The sequence below is a fragment of the Urocitellus parryii genome, chromosome 8, assembly GCF_045843805.1.
Source record: "Urocitellus parryii isolate mUroPar1 chromosome 8, mUroPar1.hap1, whole genome shotgun sequence".
In the NCBI taxonomy this organism is placed as follows: Eukaryota; Metazoa; Chordata; class Mammalia; order Rodentia; family Sciuridae; genus Urocitellus; species Urocitellus parryii.
The window spans coordinates 53,621,522-53,647,978 of record NC_135538.1 but is presented as its reverse complement, the minus strand read 5'-3'; the positions used below and the strand labels follow the sequence as shown (position 1 = coordinate 53,647,978).

At 38.6% G+C, this 26,457-nt stretch overlaps 1 protein-coding gene across 3 annotated transcripts in view; it reads left to right on the top strand.

The window, feature by feature from the left end:
* The window catches only part of Afg1l (AFG1 like ATPase), a 207,183-nt gene extending 183,782 nt beyond the window's left edge, over positions 1 to 23,401 (top strand). Inside the window, exons 11-15 of one of the 3 annotated variants that reach the window (XR_003300862.2) lie at positions 11,811 to 11,951; positions 14,977 to 15,090; positions 17,543 to 17,664; positions 21,634 to 21,749; positions 22,570 to 23,401. Coding sequence is in view for 2 of the 3 variants with exons in the window: in XM_026389658.2 (XP_026245443.1) it covers positions 11,811 to 11,951; positions 14,977 to 15,090; positions 17,543 to 17,664; positions 21,634 to 21,670 (414 nt within the window). In the remaining variant the exon portion in view is untranslated. Of the gene's footprint in view, positions 1 to 11,810; positions 11,952 to 14,976; positions 15,091 to 17,542; positions 19,351 to 21,633; positions 21,847 to 22,569 lie in introns of those variants that run through there. The other 2 variants (XM_026389658.2, XM_026389659.2) reach the window with 2 other exon arrangements.
* The last annotated feature ends 3,056 nt before the right edge of the window (positions 23,402 to 26,457 follow it).

Genomic DNA, 26,457 nt, shown 5'->3' with positions numbered 1-26,457 from the left:
CCAGAAGTCCTCTACAATGTAGCCACCCTCTCTAACCCTCATTATTTTTTAATTTTTAAAGTTTTGAGATATGCTCTTGTTAAGTTGCCCAAGCTGACCTCAAACTTGAAGACCTCCAGCCTCAGCCTCCTGAGTTATATAGGTGTGTACCATTGCACCTGGCTTCTTTTGCAGTTTTTATGCATTGCCTTGGAGCTGTATTAATGCTTACATTCATCAATGCTTATTAATAATAATGATGTTAATACTAATGATTTTCTACTTCTTCATATTCTTCTAGCATTGTGTTTTTAACTTAGCTCCACATTTTTTTTTCATTTTGGTTTTCTGTGCTACAGGCTATGTAAGTCAAACATTTCTATGCCAATTAGAATTTCCCACTCTCTCTCCCTTTAAACAAATTGGAAGTATTCCCAGCACAGTGATTTGCTGCACACTTATGTCTTGAGGAAGTCATCAGTCCACAATCTCCAGAATTAGACATCTCCAGAATTTGGAGATCTCTTTATTGTATATGCAAAGTTAGTCATGCATGTGGACAGTGCATCTTTCTATATTTTGTCATCTTTCTATATTTTGTCACCTTGATTTTTTTGTTAAGCCATTATTTCTATAGGTGCTCTGTTATAATATTATTCCCCCATAGACTACCATACTATCCATTGAAAGTAGTTTGTTAAAAATCTGGCATATTTGGGTAGAACTAGCCTCCTGCTATTGAGACTACATAAGTCAAGCAATACAACATTTCCTCAGCATTCTGAAGAACACTTGAAGGAATATTCATAGGAGTTGGCAGTGTTTCCTAGAAGGGTGAGCTATTGCCAAACTAGGTGTTGCAGACTTCGTATTAATGAGATTTCCTATATTAAGGTGTCATGTAACTCTTGGGCAATTACTCACTCTGCAAATAACACATTTCAGGACTCTGATTCTAATTATTCCATTTATTAATTTGGAATTTGACACATATATGTTGTTCTGACATCAACTTATATGGTATTTTCAGTTTGTTTTCAGAAGGACACATTCTTTCTAATTCCAGCCAAGCATTTTTTTTTCCTAAGGTACTTCTCTTTAAGATATGAAAGATTATTCTTTCTGTGAAAACAAGCAAGATGCCACAATACTTGTTTAATGAGGAGTTCTCAGGGTATTACTATAAGGGATTTATAAAGTAGAGTCTATATAGATTATGGGTAACCCCAAAGGACAGTTTAATCTAGACAAAGCTTGAAATAATGATCCTACTACTTGAGCTGAAATAATAATGGCAGAACAAGATTTACTGAGGCAGAGGCAAAAGAAACCGAAGCAGACAGTGCATTCGTGGATGCTGACGTTCTCCTTGCAGGACAGAAGGCAGTATGGTGGTAACATCTGTTCATTTCACATTGCTGTGGCCTTGAGAAAATCCCCACTCCTGGTACCAGGGTCAGAACCAAATTAGACAGCTGTGCTATTTCTCATACAGGAGAAAAAAAAAGACGTAAGCAAACTCTTTATTCCTAAAAGTTTGTTAGAGAAACTGTGCTACGTATAATCCAGCTGTATATTCTCGGTAATTAAGGAAAACAAATGCTCTTTGCAAACTCATTATAGATTTAAAGTTCTTTAAGTTTTCATCAGGTTTCCACAGAAACAAAGAGTTTGAGACAATAGTCGAGAATGCACAAACCATCAAATAAGTAGATTTTAATTGTTCCTATCTAGAAAAATTATTCAGGTAACCAGCTACATCAAAGACTATTAAACTTTTTAATTACTCAGGTAGAAAGATAGAGAATGTCATCATTATCTATCATAAGAAGAATCTGCATTAGATAATGCTACTTGAATTTTGAGCTAGAATAACATACTCAAGGATGCTACTAACTGAAGTGCCATTTAGTACTCAAAAGTAATCATATGCTTTAATTATTCATAGGGCACAATGCATGAATTCACAATACTAATTATGGTTTCAAAAAGTGTCTTATGCTATGGTTTACTTACATAGGAGTATCAAATGATGCAAAATAAAAGTATAAATATTTGCAGCTGCCATAGATATCATGTGCATGGGATGTAGTTGTTTGTGTGGTCAGACTTCTTTCAGGATTTATTAAGTACTTGGTAGTTTTCATTGATTTAGAAGAAGTCTTGATGATAGTATATTCATTTACTAATTATGTATAATGCAAGACTCTATTCCCTACTTTTGGCTGGGTGCTAGGGACACTGAAGTGAATGAGATAGTACTGACCCTTCTGGCACTTCTAGTCTTGTATGGTGAAGTAAATGAGGGTAATAGTGGCAGATTTAAATAGATTTGTAGCCCCTCATGTTCTTTAGTACAGTCACATGCTGCTTTACACTGGGATAGTTTCTGGGAACTCCTGTTTAGGCAGTTTAGTCATGCACAGGGTGGACTTACACAAACCTAGATGATGTACCTCACACCATGCTTAATCTATATGGTACAACCTGTTGTCTACAAACCTGTTTAGCATGTTACCACACTGAATGCTATAGACAGTTGTGACACAATAGTAAGTATTCATGTGTCTAATATAGGAAAGGTACAGTCAAAATACTAAGGAATAGGAATTTTTACAGTTCCATTGTAATTTTATAGGTCCACTGTTGAATATGTATTCCATTGTTGACCAAAATATTACTATGTGAGGCATGACATGTATATGCATTTATGTTGAGTATTTTACACATTCACTCTTATTAGGGAAGATGAAGAGACTAAATATCTGAAAAATAAAATACATAATGAATATACTTTATTTGGAATTAGTAAAGATATTTAACATTGTTTCTCTATATCATTCTGTTTTTACTCTTTTTTGTCATAGTATATTTTGTTTCTCCTTTGACAAATCTCAAAAATAAAGATCATCAAACACACCTGTACATCTATCACTCAGTTAAATTAGAACAATTAGTATTTTCATATGCCTTTTTTTTACATAAAAACACTGAGCAAAACATATGTCTTAATACAATTATAACTTCACATTATGGTTTTTTTGTTTAGCTTTATATCACAAGCCTGCTTTCAGATCATAAAATATTTTTCATGAATACCATTATTTGTTGGCAACATATTATTCTATTATGTCAATATGCCTAACTTACTGACTCATTTCTCTGTTGTTAGATATTAAGATTCCTTTTAGGTGACATAGTCATAAATTTCCTATATACATTATAGCCTTTGATAGAATTTCTGATCACTTATTCCTGATTGATTTCTAGAAGTGGAATTCTGGGTTAAGTTTACAACATTTTTTTTTTTTTTTTTTACATCCTGATTTTTTTTTTTTATCGGTTCATTACAGTTAAGCTTACAACATTTTTAAGGCTTTTAAGACAGTCCAATAAATTGTTTTCTGGAACAAGTGAACACATTCACTCTTCCAGGCAAAATGAATGCCTTGTTATATGCTTCTTGGCATTGAAAAGCATAACTTATTTTTCTTTGTAGAATTGTTACACAAAAAAAGATATATTATTCTTATTTTGTCTTTCTTTGGTTTACTAAGCTTTGCTGTATTTTCATTTTATTTATTAGCCCCTTATACTTTTTACATATCTATATTTTGAGGGGGTTACTGGCGATTGAACTCAGGGACATTCAACAACTGGGCCACATCCCCAGCCCCATTTTATATTTTATTTAGAGACAGGGTCTCACTGAGTTGCTTAGCACCTCGCTCTTGCTAAGGCTGGCTTTGAACTCGCAATCCTCCTGCCTCAGTCCCCCCGAACTACTGGGATTATAGGCATGTGCCATTGCACCCAGCTTTTTATATTTTTTGTGAGTTCATTCAAATTTATATCCATTTTTCTGTTGGAATACTCTTTTTTTTTCTTTTCTTTTTGTACTGGGGATTAAACCCAGAGGTGTTCTGCCACTGAGATATATCCCAGTTCCTTTTTATATTTTATTTTGAGACAGAGTCTTGCAAAGTTGCTCACGCTGATCTTGAACTTGCAATCCTTCTGCCTCAGCCTCCCAAGTTGCTGATGACATGTGATTGTTGGAATACTCTTACAATTTTTGATTGCAGCAATTCCTTGTCTTGCTCAATATCTTTTCATGACAACTTGTTCTTTCTTGCCTACTCTCTGATTTTATTAAATTGGGACATGCCTTCCAGCATTTTATAAGGATGCCACATTATTTTCTAAGTTTTTTTCTTTTAGCTCTTATATACAGTAAATCATAAATTTTATCTCTGGTAGTAAATTTTATACTATACCATAAAAATTTCAAAATTGATTATAAAAAGTAAGCAAACAATAAATCATAATATATATGTTGTATGTAACACGTATGAAAAACTAATTTCTATGAATGCTGTATCTTATTTTTCTACAAGGATTGAGCTTTTTAATGACTTTGAAAACATAGGGGCTTTCCCTAATAAATCTCTCTAACAATTATAGTGAATAAGTTAGCTATTGCTGTACTATAAAATCACCCTAAAATTCAGTGACTTGAAACAATAAGCATTTATTATTGCTGTCTAGTCTATAGGTTGGCTAGAAAGTTCTTTTGGTCTCTGTTGGGCTCACTTGGGTATCTGAGTCAGCTTTGCTGATCAGGCCTGGGTTCTTATCTGTGTGGGGGCCAGCCTGTTGTTTTCTGGCCTAGGATGTTCACGTGAGACAATTAGTTCTTCTTGTGTTCTTTTCTCCTCCTACAGGCTAACTCGGTATTAAAAAAAAAAGTGATCAGAAAGAAGCATGCAAAGCCTCTTGAAACCTTGGTTCACAACTGGAAACTGTCACTGGTGCCTTATTCTGTTGGCTGTGGCAAATTACAAGATCAGCCCAGATTGAAGAGTAGGCAGATAGACTCTACATCTTAATAAAAGAGTGAAACAGTCACAACCCAAAGACTGTGGGCAAGTAAGCAGGAACAATCAGCCATTACTGTAATCAGATTGCCCCACCTAGGCATTCTTTACATCTCCAGAAATGTTTAAAATATTTTAAAATTATCATAATTTTCTAGATAATTTTAGCTAATATATCTGAATGCCTCCCCAAATCTTTAAATACTGAATGCTAAGAAAAAGAGAGGGTAAGTGGCAACATTAGCATTAACCTCCCAGTTTCACTGATAGCATGTCACACTTCAAAAATCATACCATTTTTGTGGCATATAGGGCTGTATAAATGGCATCAATATTAGTTTGGAATACATTTTTTTGTGTGTGTGGTTCTGGGGATTGAACCCAGGGCCTTGTGCATGCAAGGCAAGTGCTCTACCAACTAAGCTATATCCGCAGCCCAGGAATACATTATTTTTATATTATATAATGAGAAAAAATAATTTTGCAAAGCTATTTTAAAATGTATCAAAAATTGGGCTGGAGCTGGGGCTCAGTGGTATAGTGCTCGCCTGGCATGCATGAGGCACTGGGTTCAATCCTCAGCACCACATAAAAATAAAATAAAGATATAGTGTTTACCAACAACTAAAAAAAACATAAAAATGTATCAAATATTGTATTTGAATAAAACTTTCAAATAAAATCTTCAAATTTTGTAGTAAGAAACTTTCCTCCACAAACATAACTTTTTAAGATTTAGGTTTAATGCTTGAAATGGCTAACTATAGTTCCTGATTAAGACTTTAAAAATGATAATCTGAAGAAATTTTGAGAGAGCATTTTGATAGTTAGATAATGAGAATGAGTATTTTATACAAGAAACATTTATTTAGGAAGTCTTTTATTTCCTGTAAGCTGGATTCTTTCTCTATAGTTTGTATCACTCTCCTTTTTAGGACAATGAAGGAAGTAGGATGAAATAAATATTAATATAGGCTAACTGCTGAAACAAATAGCCCCCAAGTCTCAGAAGATAAACAAATAAACATATTTCATACTCATATCACCATCCAGTGCAGGATGGCATTGAGACTCTGTCCCATGTGGTCCTTCATGAACTTAGGCTTTTTTCTTCCTTTAAATTCTCTACCTTCCTTCAAATCCTCAGAGTTCTCTCTATTCAGCCAGCAGATGAAGTGAGGGGCTCTGAAGAACTATATCTAGTAATAAACGTGAACATAAGTAATCCCGTCCTTTCATGTGGGGCTAAGTACTCAGAAAACTTAAGGTCTTTGAAGCCTTGGATTTGGATTTTTTTCCTACAAGTATTATTTTTTTCAAAGATAAAATCCAGCAGAAGCTGGGCATGGTGGTATACATCTATAGACTCAATTCTTGGAAGGTTGAGGCAAGAGGATCACTTGAATAGACCAATCTGGGCAACATAACAAGACCATGTCTCAAACATATGTAGACACACAAAGAGAAGAATTTTTACATGACAAAAGAGGTAGAGACTGGAGAGATGTCTACAAGCCAAGGAAGGCCATGGATTTCCAGTTGCCGCTGGATCTCAGAGGAAACATGGCCCCTTTACCACTTGATTTCGTACTTCTAGACTCTGGACTGTGAGACAATAAACTTCAGTTTTAATAACTGATAAAAGAAAAGAAAAACTCAGCCAGTACAAAAATTAACCAAACATATAAGGAGATAAGACACTGAATGAAGAGAAGCAAAAATAACAGGCAATAAAATTATAAACTGTAGATATTGAAATTATGAGTCCATAGTGAAACCACTAAGTTTACATATTCAAAGAGATTTTTTTTTAAAAGAATAGGTTTGGAAATTTTAGAAAGGGATCTAGCTACTATTAAAAAAGAGATAATATTTTGAAAAAAGAAACAGTGGAAATTCTAGAATTATAAAATGCAATAATCAAAATTAGAACCCAACAAATGAGGTTCAGAGCAAATAAAATATAACTAAGGAGAAACAATGTAGAGCAGACTATAGGTTAGAGAAAATTATCAGAGAAAACTGAGTTGTGGAGAAATAAAATATAAGTAAATAAAGGAGAGTACATATAGAACATACAGGAAGTCTAACCTAGATTAATTTTAGAGTACCTAGGTACTCAAGTGGGGAGCCCGTGTCCATGTGCAGATGGGCTAGATGTCATCTGACATCATGGAGACAAGAAACACTGACCTGATACTACTCATCAAACTTGCCTGGAAAAGACTGCAAAATTAAGACATGATATATAAATGGAAGGAAATCAACCTGGACTGGGATGTGGATTTTGACATTGAGGGCTTGGTGCTTGACTGTGAACTATTTGGGAATCCTGCCATTCTGCCTTATTCTCTCTTTTACTGCTTTAGTGTGAGAAATCATTAGTTGAATGTGCCTGTGTAACTAAAGTCAGATAACATCCAAATATCAAATTTGTCTTCCTCTGTCAAACCTTAACGGAAAGTTATGTGAAGCTTACATTTTCTTTTAAAATGTCCTTGAAAAAAATTGAATGCCTATGGATTAATAAAACTTATCAGGAAAAAGAAATAAAGAAATGCCCATGCCAAAATTGGTTATTGTAATCTCACATAGATGAGACATGAATGCCCATCATAAAAATAACCTCCTCTTTGATTTTTAAAAAGCATTATTGCTTTTGCTTTTTAAATAACATAAATTCACTGGGAATTTTTTTTAAAATATAACAAAGAGACAAAATTCATCTTCTCTTCTTCTACCTAATGGTAACTACTAATATTTTGGTCTGTATCTTTCTATAGTTTTTCCTATGGTGTTTTAGATATGTGTTTCATTATTTTGGAGACGAATGATAAAAGAAGGGCTAGGCCTGCTGCCCATGTTATGTTATATTTTATTCATACATTTACTCCCTAATTCATTCAATAATATTAAGCACTTCCTTTGTGCCATGTCCTGCATTGGGGACTGTCATTATGTAGGCATGAGGATTCCCCTCTGCCCCCATGTGGTGCTGCTGATGTTACTAAAAAGAGAAAGACAGGGCCTGAGGCAGGAGCAATTTTTGTTACCTACATATGACCTTATGGAGAACCAAGGTGTGTAGGGTCTCAGTGGACCAGCTAGAGGGAGCAGCTTCTACCTACTGGATGGAAGGGTAGAAGTAAACTAGAGTCAGTTTACCTATTCACTTGTAGGCTCCCTGGCCTCACAATCTGAGGAAAAGATTAATGGCTAATAAAATAATAGCTAGCTATTTATTGAGTATTGTATTCCAAATAGTGTACTCTATGCATAAGTCATTTCATTGAACTCTCACATAAATTCTGTAAATTAATAACCAGCACTTTCTGAATACTTATTATGTGTCAGGCACTGTTAAAAAATGTTATATGCAGTCAAGAATTGAATCCTTAGCAGCCGGGTGCAGTGAAACATGCCTGTAATCCTAGAAACTCAGAAGACTGAGACAAGGGGAACACAGTTTTGAGACCAGTGTTAATGAGACCCTGTCTCAAAAGAAGTAAAAATAAAGTGGCTGGGGATGTATGTAGTTCAGTGGTAAAGCTCTCCTGGGTTCAGTCCCCAGTACTGCAGAAGAAAAAGTTAATAAAAAAAAGAATTGACTCCTGAGGACAAACCTGAGATGAGTTCTCATATAATCCCCTTTATTGATGAGGAAACTAAGTTCAGAGAGATTTGTTCAAGTGACAGAGCCAGTGATTCCAAAGCCTTTACTTATGTTTTCACCCATGATCTAAATCCCCATATGTCACCAAATTCAATTCTGAAATTTTGAGTGTTACTTCCTGGGCACTTCTACATCAAAGCCAGTGCAAGAAAATATTTACATTTTTTTATATTTTAAATTAATCTTAAAAAATGATTAAGATATTTTTTGGGGCAGAGATTTTTTGGAGCTGATTTTTTTTTGGGGGGGGGAAGAGACTTCCCTCATTTCTTTGGCAACCAATAATCTCTTCTTATTATATGAGTGTTTAATGTGGTAAAATAATATATAACATAAAATTTCCATTTTAATAGTTCAGTAGCATTAAGTATGTTCCCATTGTGCCACCATCGTCACCATCCATCTGCAAACTTTCTCATCATCCCAAACTGTATGTAATAAACAATAACTCCATATTCCCCCAACCACTATTGTTTTTAAAGGAGATAGGTAATTATGTTAAGCTTTATTTTTCTTTATGTGAATGAGCACATAATTGTTTTAGTGATCTGCAGGAGAGGGCTATTTGTTAATATGATGGCAAATGCAGCACCTACTGACAAAGGTGTATAATTTGTAAAATAGCTGAGTGGGCAAAATTCTGATTTTCAGTTGCCCTAGGCACTTCAGTGCACTTCTGATAATGATTTTCCTTGGGCATGTAGTTATACTGATAGAAATCACATCCATGCATAAAGAGTGAGCTTAATTATACATAACTACATACCTAATATGAGGTTTTACATTTTTTTAAATATACCTTCTGATTTACAAAAGATGAGATACTCAAATCTAACTGATCTCAAGAAAGCAGCTTCTGAGTGTGAAAGTCTTATTATTATCTTTTTTTTTTTTTACAAAAAGACACTATTTTGCCTTCCCTTCTCTCTTCTGGGAATTGTTTTCATTACATGTGATTCCATAATCTCCTGTGGTCACTGCTGTGACTCCAAGGTCAGGCAAATGCACAAAAGCTGATTTAGAGTTTTGGGTGAAGTTGGTGGTAGAGGAAAATTAACATTCCCACTGAGAATGAAATTTCTTCACATTCTCAAATTATTTGTACTGAGCCCAATCACTTGAGTTCAAAATAATAATAATAAAAGTAACCAAAATGGTTTGGATGCTGAGGTATCCAATGTCCCAGCCACTTGTGTTAAATGCTTTACATGTATTATTTAATCCTTAATTCTGTGAGATTAGAACCAAATTTCCATTTTTATAGATGGGAAAACCAAGGAACAGAAAATTTATATAATTTACCAAAAATGCCCAGTTAACAAGTAACAGACTGAGGATTCAAATCCAGGCAGTCTAGAGCCCTTGCTCCTAGCTTCTCCATTAACACATGCTCCTACTCTGTCAGGCTTGACAGCAACATACCCTGGCAAGAGTGCCAGGGTTAAATCAAAAACTAGTTCTCAAACCCACAGCACCCTTGAGCCCCTCCCTGGCTGAGGTGAGTGTCTTGACTCAGAACCAGGCATCAGGTCTGGAGGTAGAATCTTTGCAGCGAGGGAAGGAGAACAGAAAGACAAAGATCTCCTTCAGACTGCCATTTGTATCTGGTTGGTGAGAGAAGAAGGGGGGAAGACACCACATGTACCTTCCCAGAGGAGTCTGGTTATTCTTTGTGCTGTTCTTTCTGGTTTTGTGCCCCTTTGCCCAGATCTCATACTTGCTGTCCCTGTCTTAGAACTGCTTTCTCTCTCTCTCTCTCTCTTTGTTTTAAATGCTTTCTCTCTTGAGGGAACTCCTTCTCCAGAACCTGACAGTCTGAATTACTTACACCTTTCTAGTCTTCTTGAGGACTTGTACCTCTGTACTGAGTAGAACAGACTTTCATGGGTTGTGAAGACTTAAGATCCTCAAAAATATTTCTACCTGCAGGTTGAAAGTTCTTGTTCCTAAAACATCTGTTTAACCCATGAACATTATGAAGACTACTTGCACACACATTCTTTGGGGCTAGGAACATCAGGAAATGTCCTATCAGGAAAGGTAGGCTTAAACAAATGGATGCTAAGGAAAGAATGACTCCTCCCCCTTATACTCCCTAATTCTCCCAGGAACTCGGCCATAGCATTCTTTCTGAAAGAAGTTTTCAGGCAAAGGAGCCCTAAGTGAGGCATTTCTGGACAGCAAGGAGTATTGATGGATTGGCCTGAAACTGAGGCAGCTCAGCCTCCTGCATCCTAGGGATTGCTCTTGGTGACCCAGGAGCTTTCAGAGGGACCTGAGCCACCCAGTCTCTGATGAGGGCCAGAAATGCTCTTGCTCATGATTTGTTACTCATGGAGTACAATCACACACAACTTAAAGTGAGCAGAGGTGACATTTCCTTAGCTTTTTCACTGCTGTGACCAAAAGACCTAACGAGAATAATTTTAAGGAGGAAAAGTTTATTTGGGGGCTCATAGTTTCAGAGGTCTCAGTCCATAGATGTCCAACTTCATTGCTCTGGGCTGGAGGGAAGGCAGAATATTATGGTAGAAGGGTGTGTCAGAGGAAAGCAACTGGAACGTTGCACCAGGAAGCAGAGAGAGAGAGGCAGAGAGAGAGAGAGAGAGAGAGAGAGAGAGAGAGAGAGAGAGAGAGCCCAAAGGCATGCCCCCAGGAACCCATCTTCTCTAGCCCCACCCCACCTGCATTACCTCAGTTAATCCCTTTGTACTGAATGGGATAAGATTCTGATGATCCAATATTTTATCTCTAAACTTTTTTGCATTGTCTCACACATGAGCTTTGGGGAACACCTCACATTCAAACCGTAGTAGGCCTATTTAAAATGATGTCATAAAGGGCTGGGGTTGTGGCTCAGTGGTAGAGTGCTTGCCTAGCACATGCGAGGCCCTGGGTTTCATCCTCAGGACTACAGAAAAAAATAAATAAATAAAATAAAGGTATTGTGTTCAACTAAAAAATAAGTATTAAAAACTTATGTCCTAAATAAAAATATAAAAGACTGGATTTAGGACAGATTCCTAAAAGGTACCAGCTAAGACTATGCCAGAAATACTCTTTCACTTCCACCACACTCTTCTTTCTTGCCCACATTTACACCATTGTTAAGGCAACACAGGGTCCACTGTCTGTGTCCTTAACCTACTCTGAAAGCACTGCCCCTTTTGGTCATTACCCTCAAAGCCACTGTCTACATCAGAGTGATAGGAGTTTTCAAATTAAACCAACCCAAAGGCAACCAGTATTAATCTCTTTTCTTTATTTTGTTTTAATGATAGCCACTTGGAGCCAGTGACTATTTGGAACTATCTAGGAATTTTGACACAGTATTTTTACGAAACATTCCACAATTTTCGCTGGCAAAGAGGACTCAAGCTCGAAGATTCATAACTCTCATCGATAACTTTTATGATTTCAAGGTAAGGCTGTAATACATTTTCTCAAAACTGCACATTTTGGATTGCAAAACCAGGTGACCAGGATTCCTGGCCTGGAATCCTGGCTCTACCACTTACTTCTTCTCTCTCTGCCACAGCTTCCTCATCTACAAATCAGGCCTGTAATAGTATTTATTTCAGAGTGTTGCCATGAGGACTGAAAAGGCTAATCCATTTAAGGTGTTTGAAACAACACTTGGCCAAGGCTGAGTGGTGTACAAGTACCATTAGTAGCAGTAGCAGTTTTACAGTCAGACTCCCATCACAATTACTCTGCTGCGTTAATGGTTCCATCCTTCTACCAGAAGGATCACATGCACCATCTATGATTATCAACACAATGCTTGGCCCAGACCAAGTGTTTAATAAATACGTGTGGCCTGAATAAATGGTTGGCTGGTAGAAAAATGAATGAACAATATTAGAATTCTCTTGCCCTATGACCCAGAAACCCCGATAACTAGCATTATACCATTGTGTTGTTTGTTGGGACCCGTGTGTTTCCACCTGGATTGCAGAACCACTGCTCATTCATGAAAGGCATTGTAGCCTGGTGGTAAAAGAGTGCATGCTGGAGCCAGGCTGTCTGTCCTGAAGACTGGGTTAGCCTCTCTGAGCTTCAGTTGCCTTCTCCAGAAGAACAGGATACTCAAAGAATTTTGTGAGGGTGAAATGAGTATGTAAGGTAGTAAGAACATTGTCTGGCATATAGTGAACTCTTAGTAAAGGTGAGCCACGATTAATAGTATACAGCTGTAAATATATATTGTCAATAAAGATATGTGTATGATGTTAAATTAGAGTTCATTTAAACATGGTTTTACTCCCTATTCCTTGTACAGAATTAAATAGAGCAGTAATTATAAGATCAAGGGGACTTGGGGGAAGACAAAAAAACAGAATATGCTGCAAGGGTGAGGTGAGGCTTCAATATTTTATTTTCTCATTCATTCAATAACCTTTATCATGCCAGACACAGTGCTCAGTACTAGAAATTTGGGAGTAAGTGACATTAGCCGTCACAGCACCTGCCTTCTTGGAGCTTTTAGTTGTGTCAGAGACCTGTGACTCACATGGCCACAGAAGTCCATGTTCAGTCACCACTGCAGGGTGACTTTTTGGACATTATGGTACTGAGAGTCTGGGGAAAGCACAGGGATCTGAAAGGGGTAGGTGAGGGTGGCACAGGGAAATCTTCTAAGGACCATCTTCATTAGAATCGTCCAGGCTACTTAAAATCCAGATTCTAGAGCTCACTCCATCAAATGAGGACCCAGCATGGGACCTGGAACAGGGGTTTTATATAAATGCTAAAAGGAGTGAGGGCTGAACTCCATGCACAGGATGAAAGAGGGTAACTAGGGCAGGGAGTTTGCAGCCAGGGCCCCAGGATGGATGGGCTGAGCACAAAGGGCAGCAACTGCTGCTCATGGACACGCTTGTGGTCAGGAAGTTAGGAGAAGCAGAGGCAAGGTCCTGGAGCTGGGATCAAGGCCCATTGACAATGAGTGTCTGCCTTCTACAGAGACTGCTCCCCACTAATCACAGGGGGTCCAGAGTAAAGAGTATGAGCCTGGAGGTGGCACTGATCTTACAGGCAAAGGCTTCAAGAAGGATATGGTAGGTCGGTCTTAGATTGGAGGATCAAGAATTTTATTATTTTTGTATTTCACCTGGAAATACTTTAAAGAAAGCCTGTGATCCCATCCCTCAGTCCCACCCCACTCCCACTTTTCATTTCTTATTTAAAGATACAAGGATTTTTCTAGCAGTGTAATGGACCACTCTCTAAGTGGTCCATTACACTGTTTTGTTATAACTAAATCACACATTTAGACATTATAATCTTTATAAAATATAGGCCAGGTTATCTTATTTCAGAATTTGAGAGCATTAAACAGATTTTATTCTAGAGTGTATTCATAGAAATTTGTGAAATAAGGATATTGCCATCTAAATAATGGGAAAAAAGTGTCATTTGTAATGAAAAGAATTTATAAGAAGGGGTAGGAGGCTGTTTGGATATGGGAAAACTAGTCTCAAATGTCAACATGTTATTTTAAAATATTGATGTATTTATTTAAATAATGATTTTAAAGGGATAGCTGAAAACAAACCTAGAATTCTTTAAACATCAAGAGGAGTATGTTTTATATTTAAACTAGTAGACAGACATCAGCCCAAAAAATGCACAAAAGATGTACAGCTGTTTCTGGTATCTGATCACATACACATATCTGCTCATTCAAATACTTATGTAATAAAGTAACGTTAATGTAAAGCTTAGTCTTTTTTGAAGAATGTTCTGGCAGGATGTTGATATAAATGTACATTTTGGAAGCTCAGGGTTGAGGACTAACGTGCTGAACTTAACTGTCAGCTGTGCAGCAAAGTGGTAGCTGCTTTACAGTGTGTCCTGGCGCAGATGTGATCAGCAGCAGAGTGTGATGGTCTTGGTCCATTTGCACTACTGTGACAGAATACCGTAGATTAGGTAATTCACAAATAATAGAAATTTGTATCTCACAGTTCTGGAGGTGGGGGTCCAAGATCAAGGCTTGGACAGATCCTTGTGTTGTTCTTGTGACTCTCTCCTGTAGGCCCCAACTCTTAATACTGTGTGGCATTGGGACTAAGTTTCAACATGAATTGGAGGGAACACAAACATTCCAACCATGGCAAAAATGGAAAAAACATCAGATTAGACCCAGAAGATCTGGGCTGATGTCATGAGCTGAGACCTCAGCAGTTCTCAAGTTTCTCACTGAAACGTTTGCTCCTTGGTTCACAGCATGGTATAAGCTCTTTGGAAATATTTTGAAAAGTATTATGCACTTTTAAAATATAATTTAACTACAAAGCACTAGAAAAATTATGGACATTTTCAAAGCAAAGATCCAAGCTTCCTGATGTGACAAACAGATCTTTATTTTGTGAGAGATTTTCCTTACTTTCAACTTGTAAAATATAAAGAGTAACACCATTTACTCATTTTCCTCTATTTCAGGTGCGCATAATTTGCTCCGCAATGACTCCTATATCAAGCTTATTTTTGCATCAACATCATGACAGTGAGTTGGAGCAAAGCAGAATACTGATGGATGATTTGGGACTGAGCCAGGTAGGCAATATTAACATAATCTCTTTTTATTATAAAACAGCTTAATTGTTTTTGGTTTGATACTGGCTACATTTTGAAGAATGCAATATATAGTTAACTATTGATTTGCTGTTTTCTTCTAAAGCCAGTGTAGCAGACTTATTATCATTCTCAATATCACTAATTTACAGTCTTAAAGTACAAGAAACCTTAGTGATTGTGCAGATCAATGCTTCGTTTTGCATTTGGCAAAAATGAAGTCCAGAGAGATAGACTAATGGGCCCGCAGCTACTTTGCTGGATAATGGCAGGCCAGAGGTGGACCCCAGGAAATGGTGTCTGGTTCCAGGCTCATTCTGCTACACCATGTTGCCTTTTCTGGATGTCCTTCTTTGTGATCGCTGGATTCATAGAGTATCACACCAAGAGTGTGGGCTGGCTTGACCAGGATGGTGGAGTGCTCAGCAGGGCTCCAGCTTTAAAAGAAATCTATGATTGGGGCTGGGGTTGTGGCTCAGCGGTAGAGCACTCCCATAGCATGTGCGAGGCCCTGGGTTTAATCCTCTAACTATAACTAAAAAATAAATATTAAAAAAAGAAATCTATGATTATCTCTAGCCTTTATGCAACAAACATTTATGAAGCACCTGTGGGTGCCAGGCTCTGGGGACAACTCTGTAGGGGACAGACTGGTTCTGGCCCAGTTCTTCTGGAACTTAGAGTCTAGATTCACCTCAGGCTAAACACAAGTGACTTTTTCCTCTGTGAAAACATTGCAGGGTATATTTCCCAATTATTGACAACTGAAATTTTAATCAAAATTTAAAGCTATTAACACTCCTTCCAAAGCTAAGGATCCTGTTCTTCCAGCCCCAGAAGTAAAAGCCCATTTGGAGTGAGTAGGCCCATTCCATATTGACCTGAATAGAAATTATGTATTCTCAGGAGTTTGGGACAAAAAAGCCTGTAATTCTTTAAAAAGTGCTTTAAAAAATGTATATTTCTTAGTCTGTTCAAGCTGCTATAACAAAATACCATGAAGTAAGTGGTTTATATACACAGAAATTTATTTCTCACAGAAATTTATTTCTGGAGTCTGGGAAGTTCAAATTCAAGGTACCAGATTTGGTTTTTAGTGAAGACCCATTTCCTGGTTCACAGATCACCATCTTTTTATATGAACCTCCATGGTGGAAGCAGTGAGAGATCTCTCTGGACCCTCTTTTTAAGGTCACTAATCACATTCCTGAAGGTTCTGTCTTTAAGACCTAATCAACTTCTAAAGGCTCTACCCACTAATACCATTATCTTGGGGTGGGGGAAGGGGTAGGATTTCAACATATGAATTTTAGAGGGACACAAATATTTAGATCACAGCAGTGTAGAAATAATTAGCTACTTAAAACCCCCTATGCTGGGACCATTTGAAATGGTTCTTGGAGAACCAAGAACAATACTTACATCCAAATATTGTTATTGTCTTTTAAAGAATATACTTGAGGAATTACATCAAATCATTTCTAAAGTCATTTAATCATAGGCCTTCAAATTTTACCTCCTGGGATCAGGACACCCCAAAGTAAGCTCAGTGCTTGGGGCCAATAATATATGAAGAAATTGGGGAAATGTGACCTCTGGGTCACGAAGGTTCACAGTGGATCAGAGAAGATGGTCCAGAATTTTTCTCTGAAAGAGCATAATAGCAAACCCTAATGAAAGAAAGGAAAATTCAGAGCCACTTAATGGCCATGAGCCCAGATTGGTATCACTGGTTCCAGGCTATTAAAGGGCCTCACAGAGACAGTGTTCCCAACTTAACCCTCAATGAGGGGACCAAGTATCGCAGCAGCTGAGGACTAAAAGCAGCTCTGGTTTTTGCAAAGTCAGATCCCAGGCACATTCTCCAGGACCCAGGACCCAACAAAAGTGTCCAGAGGAGGCAGAGTCATAGACCTGCCTGCTCACCCTGTTTGGAAAAAGCTATTTGTGGCTTGTCCTCAAGGAGCCCCCTTGGGCAGTAGCCTGCCTATGAAGCTTCAGAAGCACATCTCAGCCTCTTCCTAACTTAGCAGAATACTGTTCATGCCATTACTTATTTCTGATGTGCACTTTTGGAAAAAGAATTCCTTTTCTATCTGGAATGTCCCTAGAGGTTTGCAGAGAACTCTCATTCTGAACAAAATCTTTCATATTTGGATTTTCTAGTATTATTTCAGCTTTAATTATTCTTGTAATGTTTTTTGTTTTAAGTTTTTTCCCTGGTAATTTGTTCTGTTTATTACTTATAGGTTTGACTATAGTTGACTCTCTAGTCTAATTTGAAAGATCATATATGGAAAAAATATATTAAAAATTTTTAATCTAAATAGGTTTACCTAAAGTTTTTTAAAACCTGTACTTAGTCCTGTAAATTTCACTTGGGGTGATTTAATTAGTGCTGGGATTTTCTTTATGTGTTTCTTTTTATGACCAGGACTCGGCAGGACTCTCCATGTTTACTGGAGAAGAGGAAATCTTTGCATTTCAGCGCACAATTTCCCGACTCACAGAAATGCAGACTGAACAGTACTGGAATGAAGGGGACAGAAGCAAGAAGTAACTGTCACTTTCACATGAATAAAACGAGACAAATGGTTAATGCAGAGAGAACTCTGTATTGTGAGACTTGAAGGAATCATTTTCTCATCATTAATTATGCACTTTGTCCTCTGGACCATTTTAATCTAAAATTACTGTCAAAGATTTAGTGGATTAGTAAGTTAAAGACTTACCATTTTCATAGATGTACTTTTTGCCTATTTATGTGGCCTTATTTCTGCACCACAAAATTAAAATCATCACTCCTGAAGATTACTGTAAAAGCAGACATTTTAGCTTCACATTGAATACTTGAATGAACCTTGAATGCATAAATATACAGTAAATGCAAATTGTCTGGATAGCACCAAGCTTTTGTGGCATGGTGATCTCACCTTATGAAAACATCTTTTATAAGAGGGTAAAGTAAAAAATAAACCATTTCAATTCAAAACAAATAAATCCTTCTGATCTTATTATAAATTGAAGGGAATAACGTTTTAGAATATGGGCTATGTGTGTGATTCTTCATAGGTTTTTGTCTTTGAATTATTATCAACCCCCTAGGCCTTCAGGTTTCCTTAATGTCAGAACAAGTGTGACTTTTAACCTGGGGTTAAGGTTGGCAGGCAGGGCCTTGTCTCATGGTGACACAGAGTTGCCTGGACAAAGAGGAGTATGACAGCATCAAGTCAGGAGCAAGTCAGATCCCTGCCCTCACCCCCTGCAGGCAGTGGGAGGGCAGGTACCAGGAAAGGACCAGTGAGAGTATTGGAAGGAGAGTCACAGACATCCCAACAACAGAGCAGACGTCTGCTCATCATTGTCAACAATGCCTTCTTCCACTGTCCATCCACACTGGCTTTCTTTGCAGAATGCCACTCCCCTCGCAGCTGATTCTGCAGAGTTGGACCTAATAGTAAATAGGAAAGAACACCCGACAGTTCTCTTTTAAATAAAATCGGATTTGTCCTTCATTGAGCTCATTTCTTAATTCATTTAAGTAAACCTTGACTTTGCCAACTATTTTCAGAAAAGTGATCCTGGTTGAGACTCTTCAAAGAATCTTAAATCCAGAGCCAGGGGGTGGGGGTGGGGGGGGATTGGAGAAAATAAAATCCACAGTCTTGTGAAAACCAAGGATTGTTTGGGAGGGTGATATGTTTAGGTGAATCAGTTCAAACAATGATTACAATTATCAAAATAAGTAGGCTGTTTGAACCTACCTAGTATTTAAGAATTCATCCACATTAGTCTTTTTTGGACGTTAACTGATAATGTAAATCAAGCAGATAGATGGATGGATACCCAGTCCTAGGGAAAAGTTTAAATAAGGGCTTCTGAAAGCTAAATGAGGTTTAAAAATACTTTTATTGAAGTAAAACAGGGAATTCCAAAGAGATTAGATACAAGGAGAGAGGATGGGAAATAACCACTATGTGCTAGATTTAATGCAAGATATTTATGTTTTGTCAATTAAAGAAGTGGTCCTAGGAAGTGAATATAACTATCTCTGATTACAGATCAAGAAACTAGGGCTCAGAAAAGTGAAGTTGCTTGTCTTTTGAGAGTCACAGTTGACAATTACAAAACTTGTGCTGTGTTTATCTCACACTGCCTCCTACTCTTGCTATGAAAAAGAGATCATGTTTAGTATTGACTCATTTTTGTAACTCAGTGAAGATGCATTTATATCAGAATCATTGCTTTGAACTCAATAAATATGAAATGTTTAACTTTATTCTTTAAATCTTAGTTTCTTTTGGTTTCTGTTTTCTGTAGTACTGGGAACTAAATCCAGGGCCTTGAGTCTGGTAGGCAAGTGCTTACCACTGAACCACACCCCAGCCCTAAATCTTAACTTTTTGCTTTTCACATTTTTTTGATACTATTCTGTTCCTTATTTTAAAAAATGGTATTTATGGAGAGACAGAGAAATGTACAATGTGATTAACAGAAAAAGAAATGGTACTTGAATGTGTGGGTACATGTAGACCAGTGTCCCACTCCCATACTGTCGGAAAAGTTCATTCATCAAAGGTCAGGCATTTGGAATAAAATTTCATTTTTCATAGAAACAATGATGAATATTAGTTAGGACCTGGTTTGATGCCCAGAAGCCTCTATAATTCCCAGTGTAGCTACCTTGTAGTTCTGGTACTAAACAAACTTTAAACATCTTTTAAAATAGCATTTCCACAAGGTAAAATTTTAGTGCACGTTCTATCACCACAAATGGAGCCTGTACCCACTTCTGTCTTCCTCTTTCTCCCCCCCAGCCTGGGCCTGTCAGAATCTTTCTGAGCTAGAAGTAGGGCGTATGTGGCTTGGGGATAGGGCCTGGGAAGGATTTGACTGGGTTTGAACTAGGTATCAAGAGGGAATAAGAAGGGATTTGGTGGCTGGAAATGGTACATCTTCATTCTCATCTCCTGTCCACAAAGTCTATTTCATAAAACAGCATGCAAGAAAGAAAATTAAAAGTCTAACTGGGCATGGTGGTGCATGCCTATAATCTCAGCAGCTCAGGAAGCTGAGGCAGGAGGATCGAAAGTTCAAAGCCAGCTTCAGCAATTTAGCAAGGTCCTGTCTCTCAATAAAATATACAAAAGGGCTGGGATGTGGCTCAGTGGTAGAATACCCCTGAGTTCAATTCCCAATACCCGCCCCCCAAAAAAGGAAGATTGGATACCAATCTAAACACAAAATCCACTTATGTTTCATATAAACCTCATATACATAGACTGAATGCAATTTTGTAGAATATTTCTAGTGTGCTTATGTGACCCCTCATATTGTTGGGGATGGAATATTCCTTGTGTCCTGACACTCAAAAGGTGTTAGGTTTTGGAGCGTTTCAGATTTTGATTTTCTAAGTAGAAATGCTTAAACTGTAAGACCAAAATGAAAAATGAAAAACAGCCACTTGATTGGAAAACTCCACTTCAATTCATGTGCCTTTCTTCTGAGTCCTGCCCCTTCGATGTCCTCAGCAGTCCAGTCTTTGTCCCTGGGTTTGCATATATCCCCTCAGAGCTCTTATTTGGATTGTTTTGCAAGTATTTTCAAAGAGGGAGCTTCAGTTGAGACTGCTGTGAAAGAAGGCTCCCAACTCACCTAGAAACCCAGGCTGAGGAAGTCACCAGAGTCAGGGGAAAGTGCTGTGGGGGCCATCCAAAATGATCCCTAGTTTCCAGACTTAACAGGGGTCAAGAAGGAATAAAGGAGGGCTGGGGTTGTGGCTCAGCGGTAGCGTGCTTGCCTAGCATACGTGAGGCACTGGGTTTGATTCTCAACACCGCATACAAATAAATAAAAATAAAGGTCCATCAACAAATTATATATATATATATATATATATATATATATATATATATATATATATATATATAAGAAGGAATAAAGGAAAACCCCTCTTGAAGAAAAAGAAAAATCTGATCATTGTATTACTCTGTTTTTCTTTAGGCAGTGCATGGGTTTATTTATTGTTAACAGTAATCACAAGACAAATAACATGGTGGACTTAAAGAATTGTTAACTGATTTCTGAAGCCAAAAAGACTGTTTTAATCAAATGTGCATCTTCAGTGGGATTTCAAATTTTAATCCTGAGGCAATACTTTAATGTTCCTGAAGTATATTTTCTATACGTACAAGTATGCAAATAACAGAAGTTCAAAATTAGTTGGAATTTCGAAAATATTAAAATTGCACTTGTAAAAAAGTGGATGTGCTCATATCCATTACTTAAGAAACACATCATGCTTACTGTGTCCTAGGCATGGTTCTAAATACTTAATAAGGAGACTCTTTTGATCCCTAAACAATAGGTATCATTGTCATCATTTTATAGATCAGGAAGCTAATGCACAGAAAACTGAATTGCTAAGATACACTTTAGAAATCAGTAAAATTATCAAAATGCTAATTTATTAAATTTTCCATCTCATTGCTTCTGTCCTGAAAGCAGCTTTCTTTGTCCACGCAGCTTGAACCTACAGATGCAGCCCCTTCATCTGAGATAAAACGCCCTGAGGGATGAATCTGGCATCTCTGACACTTGAGTTTCTGATCAATTAGGGAAATCTGTCTGGCAGCAAGTCTGTAAGTGATCTTGTAAATTATCTTTGTTAGATCCATTGATATAAGACATCACTTGCTGGTAAAGAAAGAATTTTCTTTGGAAACAAATTTATAACTTTTTATTAAGACAGAATTAAGATTAGTTGTTCTCATTAGCATATTGCAGTTCATTTTTCCTGGAAGCCAAAATAAAAAATAATAAAATCTGTTCTCCTGTTGAGTGTCTGCTGACTTGTCCAGCATCTCCCTAGAAACCTCACAGCTGTTACCTCAGTTGGCCACGTGGTCCAGTCAAATACTTCTGACTACTGATCTTTGGTCTGATGGCTTGAAGTTCCAGAATGACATCTGTCTGACTTGCTTCCAGAGGATGTCCTGAGAAGTTTCCTCTCAGGGCTGTACTTTCTGAGTCCCCAGCAGTTGCTATCGCCTCTGTGATGCAGTGGAAAGAGCTCGAGGTCTGGGATGGTAACATTTAGTTCTGCCAATTATTACCTGGACCTTGAACCAGAGAGCTCAGAGCTTCAGTTTTCTCAGCTCATAAATGTGTATAATAATGACCATTTTATAGGATCATTCCAAGGATAGTTATGAGAAGCTTTTTGCAGATGACAAAGGATTAAATGAATATTAGGTGTTATTGATACTAGTGATTGTGATTGTAAGTCAGCACTCAATGCCTACCCTCTCCTTTGCATTATCACCGTTTGAAGACACATCCCAACCCCGTAGTTTGTAGCAGAAGGGAAAAAGACTCAGTAAATAGCAACTGCTGAGGGCATAGGATTCTGGCTTAATGAGATGTTGGGAAAAGTCATAAAATTCAATTTCATTTTTTCAGGATTGCTTCATACAGAAAATGGATTGTTGCTCTGTGGTGAATATGGAAGATTTCTCAGAAAGAGGGCACCATCTTGTGGGCAGTGGAATGAACTGGCAGGAAAAAGCCAGAATTGCAGAGGGTTGCATAGCAATACTGCACATCTGCGACTGAGGTCCCACCTCCAGGGTCAGTACCCTTGGACAGAGGTGGGGCCCAGATCTGTACTCTTTAAGGCTCCCATGGGATTTTAATGTACAGCAGTTTTTTAACGAGGAGCTTTGCCTGTGACTGCACAGCCAGCAAGTGCAGAGGTCAAGGCCCACTGCTGGGCCTCCAGGCTTGGGGCCACTCACTCAACTGGGCTTCTTAGGACTATCAGCAAGAGTCTCTACAAAAGAGTTCAGCGTAGATAAACTTCCTATTTTTGTGTTGCCCTGTTTTACTTGGCCACTGGCCGGGAAGATACCATCAGCACTCCAGGTGCTGGACACCCCTTTACTAGTTTTTCAAAAACATGTATCCAGTATATTAGTTTGTAGAAATGTGTAAGCAAGGTCTCTGGCCTTGAGCTGGGGCTTCACAGAGATGTCTACATTTCTAAGATAAGAGAAAGTACCAATTGGGCTCCATGGTAACAGTTGGCAGGGGAAGGAAAGAAAGGGAAGCTTTCTCCTCCTCAGGTGTTGTCTTTGAAGGGTTAACTTGCCCAGAAAAGGGAAAGAAAAAAACTGCTTTTATGTGAACTTCTACAGATTGTGGATTTCTGAGCCCTTCCCCTAATATGCTGGGTATAAAATTCTGAAACTGCCTGGGAAAAGTCATAAAATTCAATTTCATTTTCAGGATTGCTTAATACAGAATCAATCAGCAGATTGATTGATTACAACAAAAGCTGTGCCCTTTGACCTGGCTGAAGCCAAATAAAACTGTTTCCTGCTATCTTCGGTGTCTTGCCTCGTGTGTCCCTACAACGCTGGCACCCAGGTCATGGGCACGTAGACCATTTCTAGGCCCTTCTGGGTACCTCCCAGTGCCCGTTCCTCTCCTTGGCAGCTTAGAATCTCTACTTTTCTTTCCACCCTCATCAACAGAGTACCAAACTCAGTGGCACCTCTTAGGTTACAGAGCACTTGCTCCTTCCCTGTCACTCACTCACTCAGCAATTCTCTGAGCGAGGGAGGCGTGCTCATCGCTACTGCCTGTGAAGAAGTGTGGCTTCAGGTAAGTGGTTGCCCAGGGTAGCACAGCTGGGAAACCAGCATCTTCTAGACCCACATCCCATGCTCTATTCCTTATCCTGCAGTAGCAGTAATAACAGCCCTGGTTTATGGAGTCACTGTGGTCCTTGAAGACTGGGAGAGGAAAGATGGGTGTGGAGAAGCATAAACAAGAGTCATTCAGGACACCATTCTTGATGGCCAAGTGATTGGCAAAACTTTGAAGTACTTACTTACTCTTCATAGTAATTCTGGAAAAGGAGGTATATTACCACCAGTCTTTTGTTTGATGAGAAAACCAAGCTTAGAGAAGTGCCTGAACCTGAGCTCACCCGAGTCCTTCCCTAGGGTACTGGCTAGGGAGATAGACTTGGCCTGCAGAAGTCTGAGTGGTCAGCTGGATCTCATACGGCAGCATGGACAAAGCTCAAAACCCTGTTGGGGGAGTGAGCCAATCCCATTAATATAAATTGAGAAACCCACGCTTAAAACTAAGTGTTTTCTTGGGTACACAAAAATCTACATATATTTATGGGAGCTAGATCAGAGGGAAGCAACATAAATACACTAGAGCCAAAGTTGACAGCAGGAAAGGAATGAGATGGGACATGGTAGATGACAGAAGAAAGAAACAACAGAGAGCTGTTGCAGGGAACAAATATGTCACAAACTGAGAGTGCCATCAACACGGTTTGGTGCACCAGAGGTTGCTAAAAAGACAAATGAGAGAAAAATACTTGGAACAAGCATTTGAAGCAAAATGATGAGAGACATGTGGGTCCTGCTAGAGATGGTGCAGCCCCAGCTGAGGGGGTGCATGAGTGCTGAAAGAGCCAGTGGCGGTCCTGGCTGTCCAGCACACAGGCCCCAGAAGGTTCAGAGACTGTAATTCAGGGTTGACAATGATGAGTGTTGAAGTCCCGTGCAGGGGTGAGCAAGGTTGAGCCAAGGGTGGTACTTTGAGGCCAGGAGCCAGAGCAGAGAGGACGAACTGGGGCGTAACACAAGTGGGGGAAGAAAAAGACCCCACTGAATGGCTGGACCTGGCAAGTTAGAGCTTGGAAAAGGGAGAAACTCCCTGAAATTACCAAATGTTCCAGTTTAGGAGCATGTTCCACCCTTGAAATTATTGCAGACCCCAAAAGGACTTCTATTTGTGTAGGATATAGATCACGACCATGTTAGAAATAATCAAAACTGAGACACTGTTAAATATTAATTTAATTCACTTAAAAGTAACAATAAGCACACTATACATTTCATAAATAACAGGAAAGATACATTTTCCAAAACAAAAAAAATATATAGTGAGAATTGTAGCATTTTAAAAAATGTTTGCTGGTGTCTGGCTAGATTCTCTTGTCAGCCTGTGCATTCTATTGGTCGTGTAGCTTCTGGGAAAGCCAACTGTATTCTCTGGAGGGAAGAAGAATGAGAAAGAGTAATAATGTCTCAGTGGTTGTTTTGGTCCATTTTGTGCTGCTGTAACAGAATACCTGACACTGGGAAAGTTATAAATAAGAGAGAGATATTTCTCTCTGGAGGCTAGAAAGTCCATGACTGAGGATTCACCTCTGGCAGGGCCTTTGTTCTGCATTCAAGAGAGTGTGAAAGAGCCAGCCACAGTCACTTTTATCACAAACCTATTCTCCTGAGAGTGACCTCACTCCCTCAATGACAACATTAATCATGCATGAGACAGAGCCCTCCTGACCTGATCGCCTCCCCACCTCTTGACATTGTTGCACTGGAGATTAAGATTCCAAGAAATGAGACTTGGGGGACACATTCCAACCATAGCAGTGTACTATGAAAAATGGCTTTGACTTCGTGGACTCACTGAAGAGAGTCACAGGTCTCTCAGGGTCCCTGGATCACACTTGGACAAAGATAAAGTTTATTGCTAATGGGATAAAGGATTCCTGTGGGCCCACTGGAGCCCAGTGGGAAGCACTGGTAGGAGCAACTGAGATGGGGAGAGAATGCTAAGCAGGAAGGGTGGGGCTGGAGCTGGAGAAATGTTTGAATATAGAAGAAGGTAGCCAGGCTGACTGCGGAGGCCTCCATGTATTCCCCAGCTCTGGGCATGAGGCACTTTGTCCCCCACCCTTGTGACTCTTGTCTAGGTTCTCTTCCTGCATGTTGCCTCCCCCTTCTCTGAATGACTCTGGCCTCTTTTGCTTTACTCACCCCCTAAATTCTTTCTTGGACCCATTTAAGAATGGCAATTATAAAGACTACACCCAATATTAGACAAAGTACTCTCACACACAGCATCTTTTTCACATCTTTTTCTTGATTTCCATAACTATAAATGCTACCCGATGCCAGTTATTCCCAAATGTGCATTCCCATCCCTCACTCCCCAGACTCCAGTTCTGCACTCCCTATCGCCTGGCTTGTTTCTTGAACTCTGAATGTCTGAAATGGTACTGATCTCAACCCAGTCCTCTGTGCCCACAATCTCTTCTTGTAATGACACTCTCCCAGGAACTCATGTGACTGCAGTACTCTGTGGGTTAATAAGGCTCCATGATGGGAAAAGAGGGATAGGCATTACAATCATGTTGCTGCATGATTGAGAAATGGTTCAAGGGAAGGATCAGTGCAGGGCAGGACATGGTAGATGGTTAGTTGTTGGAATGAGCAGCAAATCTGACAATCTGAACAAAATCTGAAGATAGAAGCT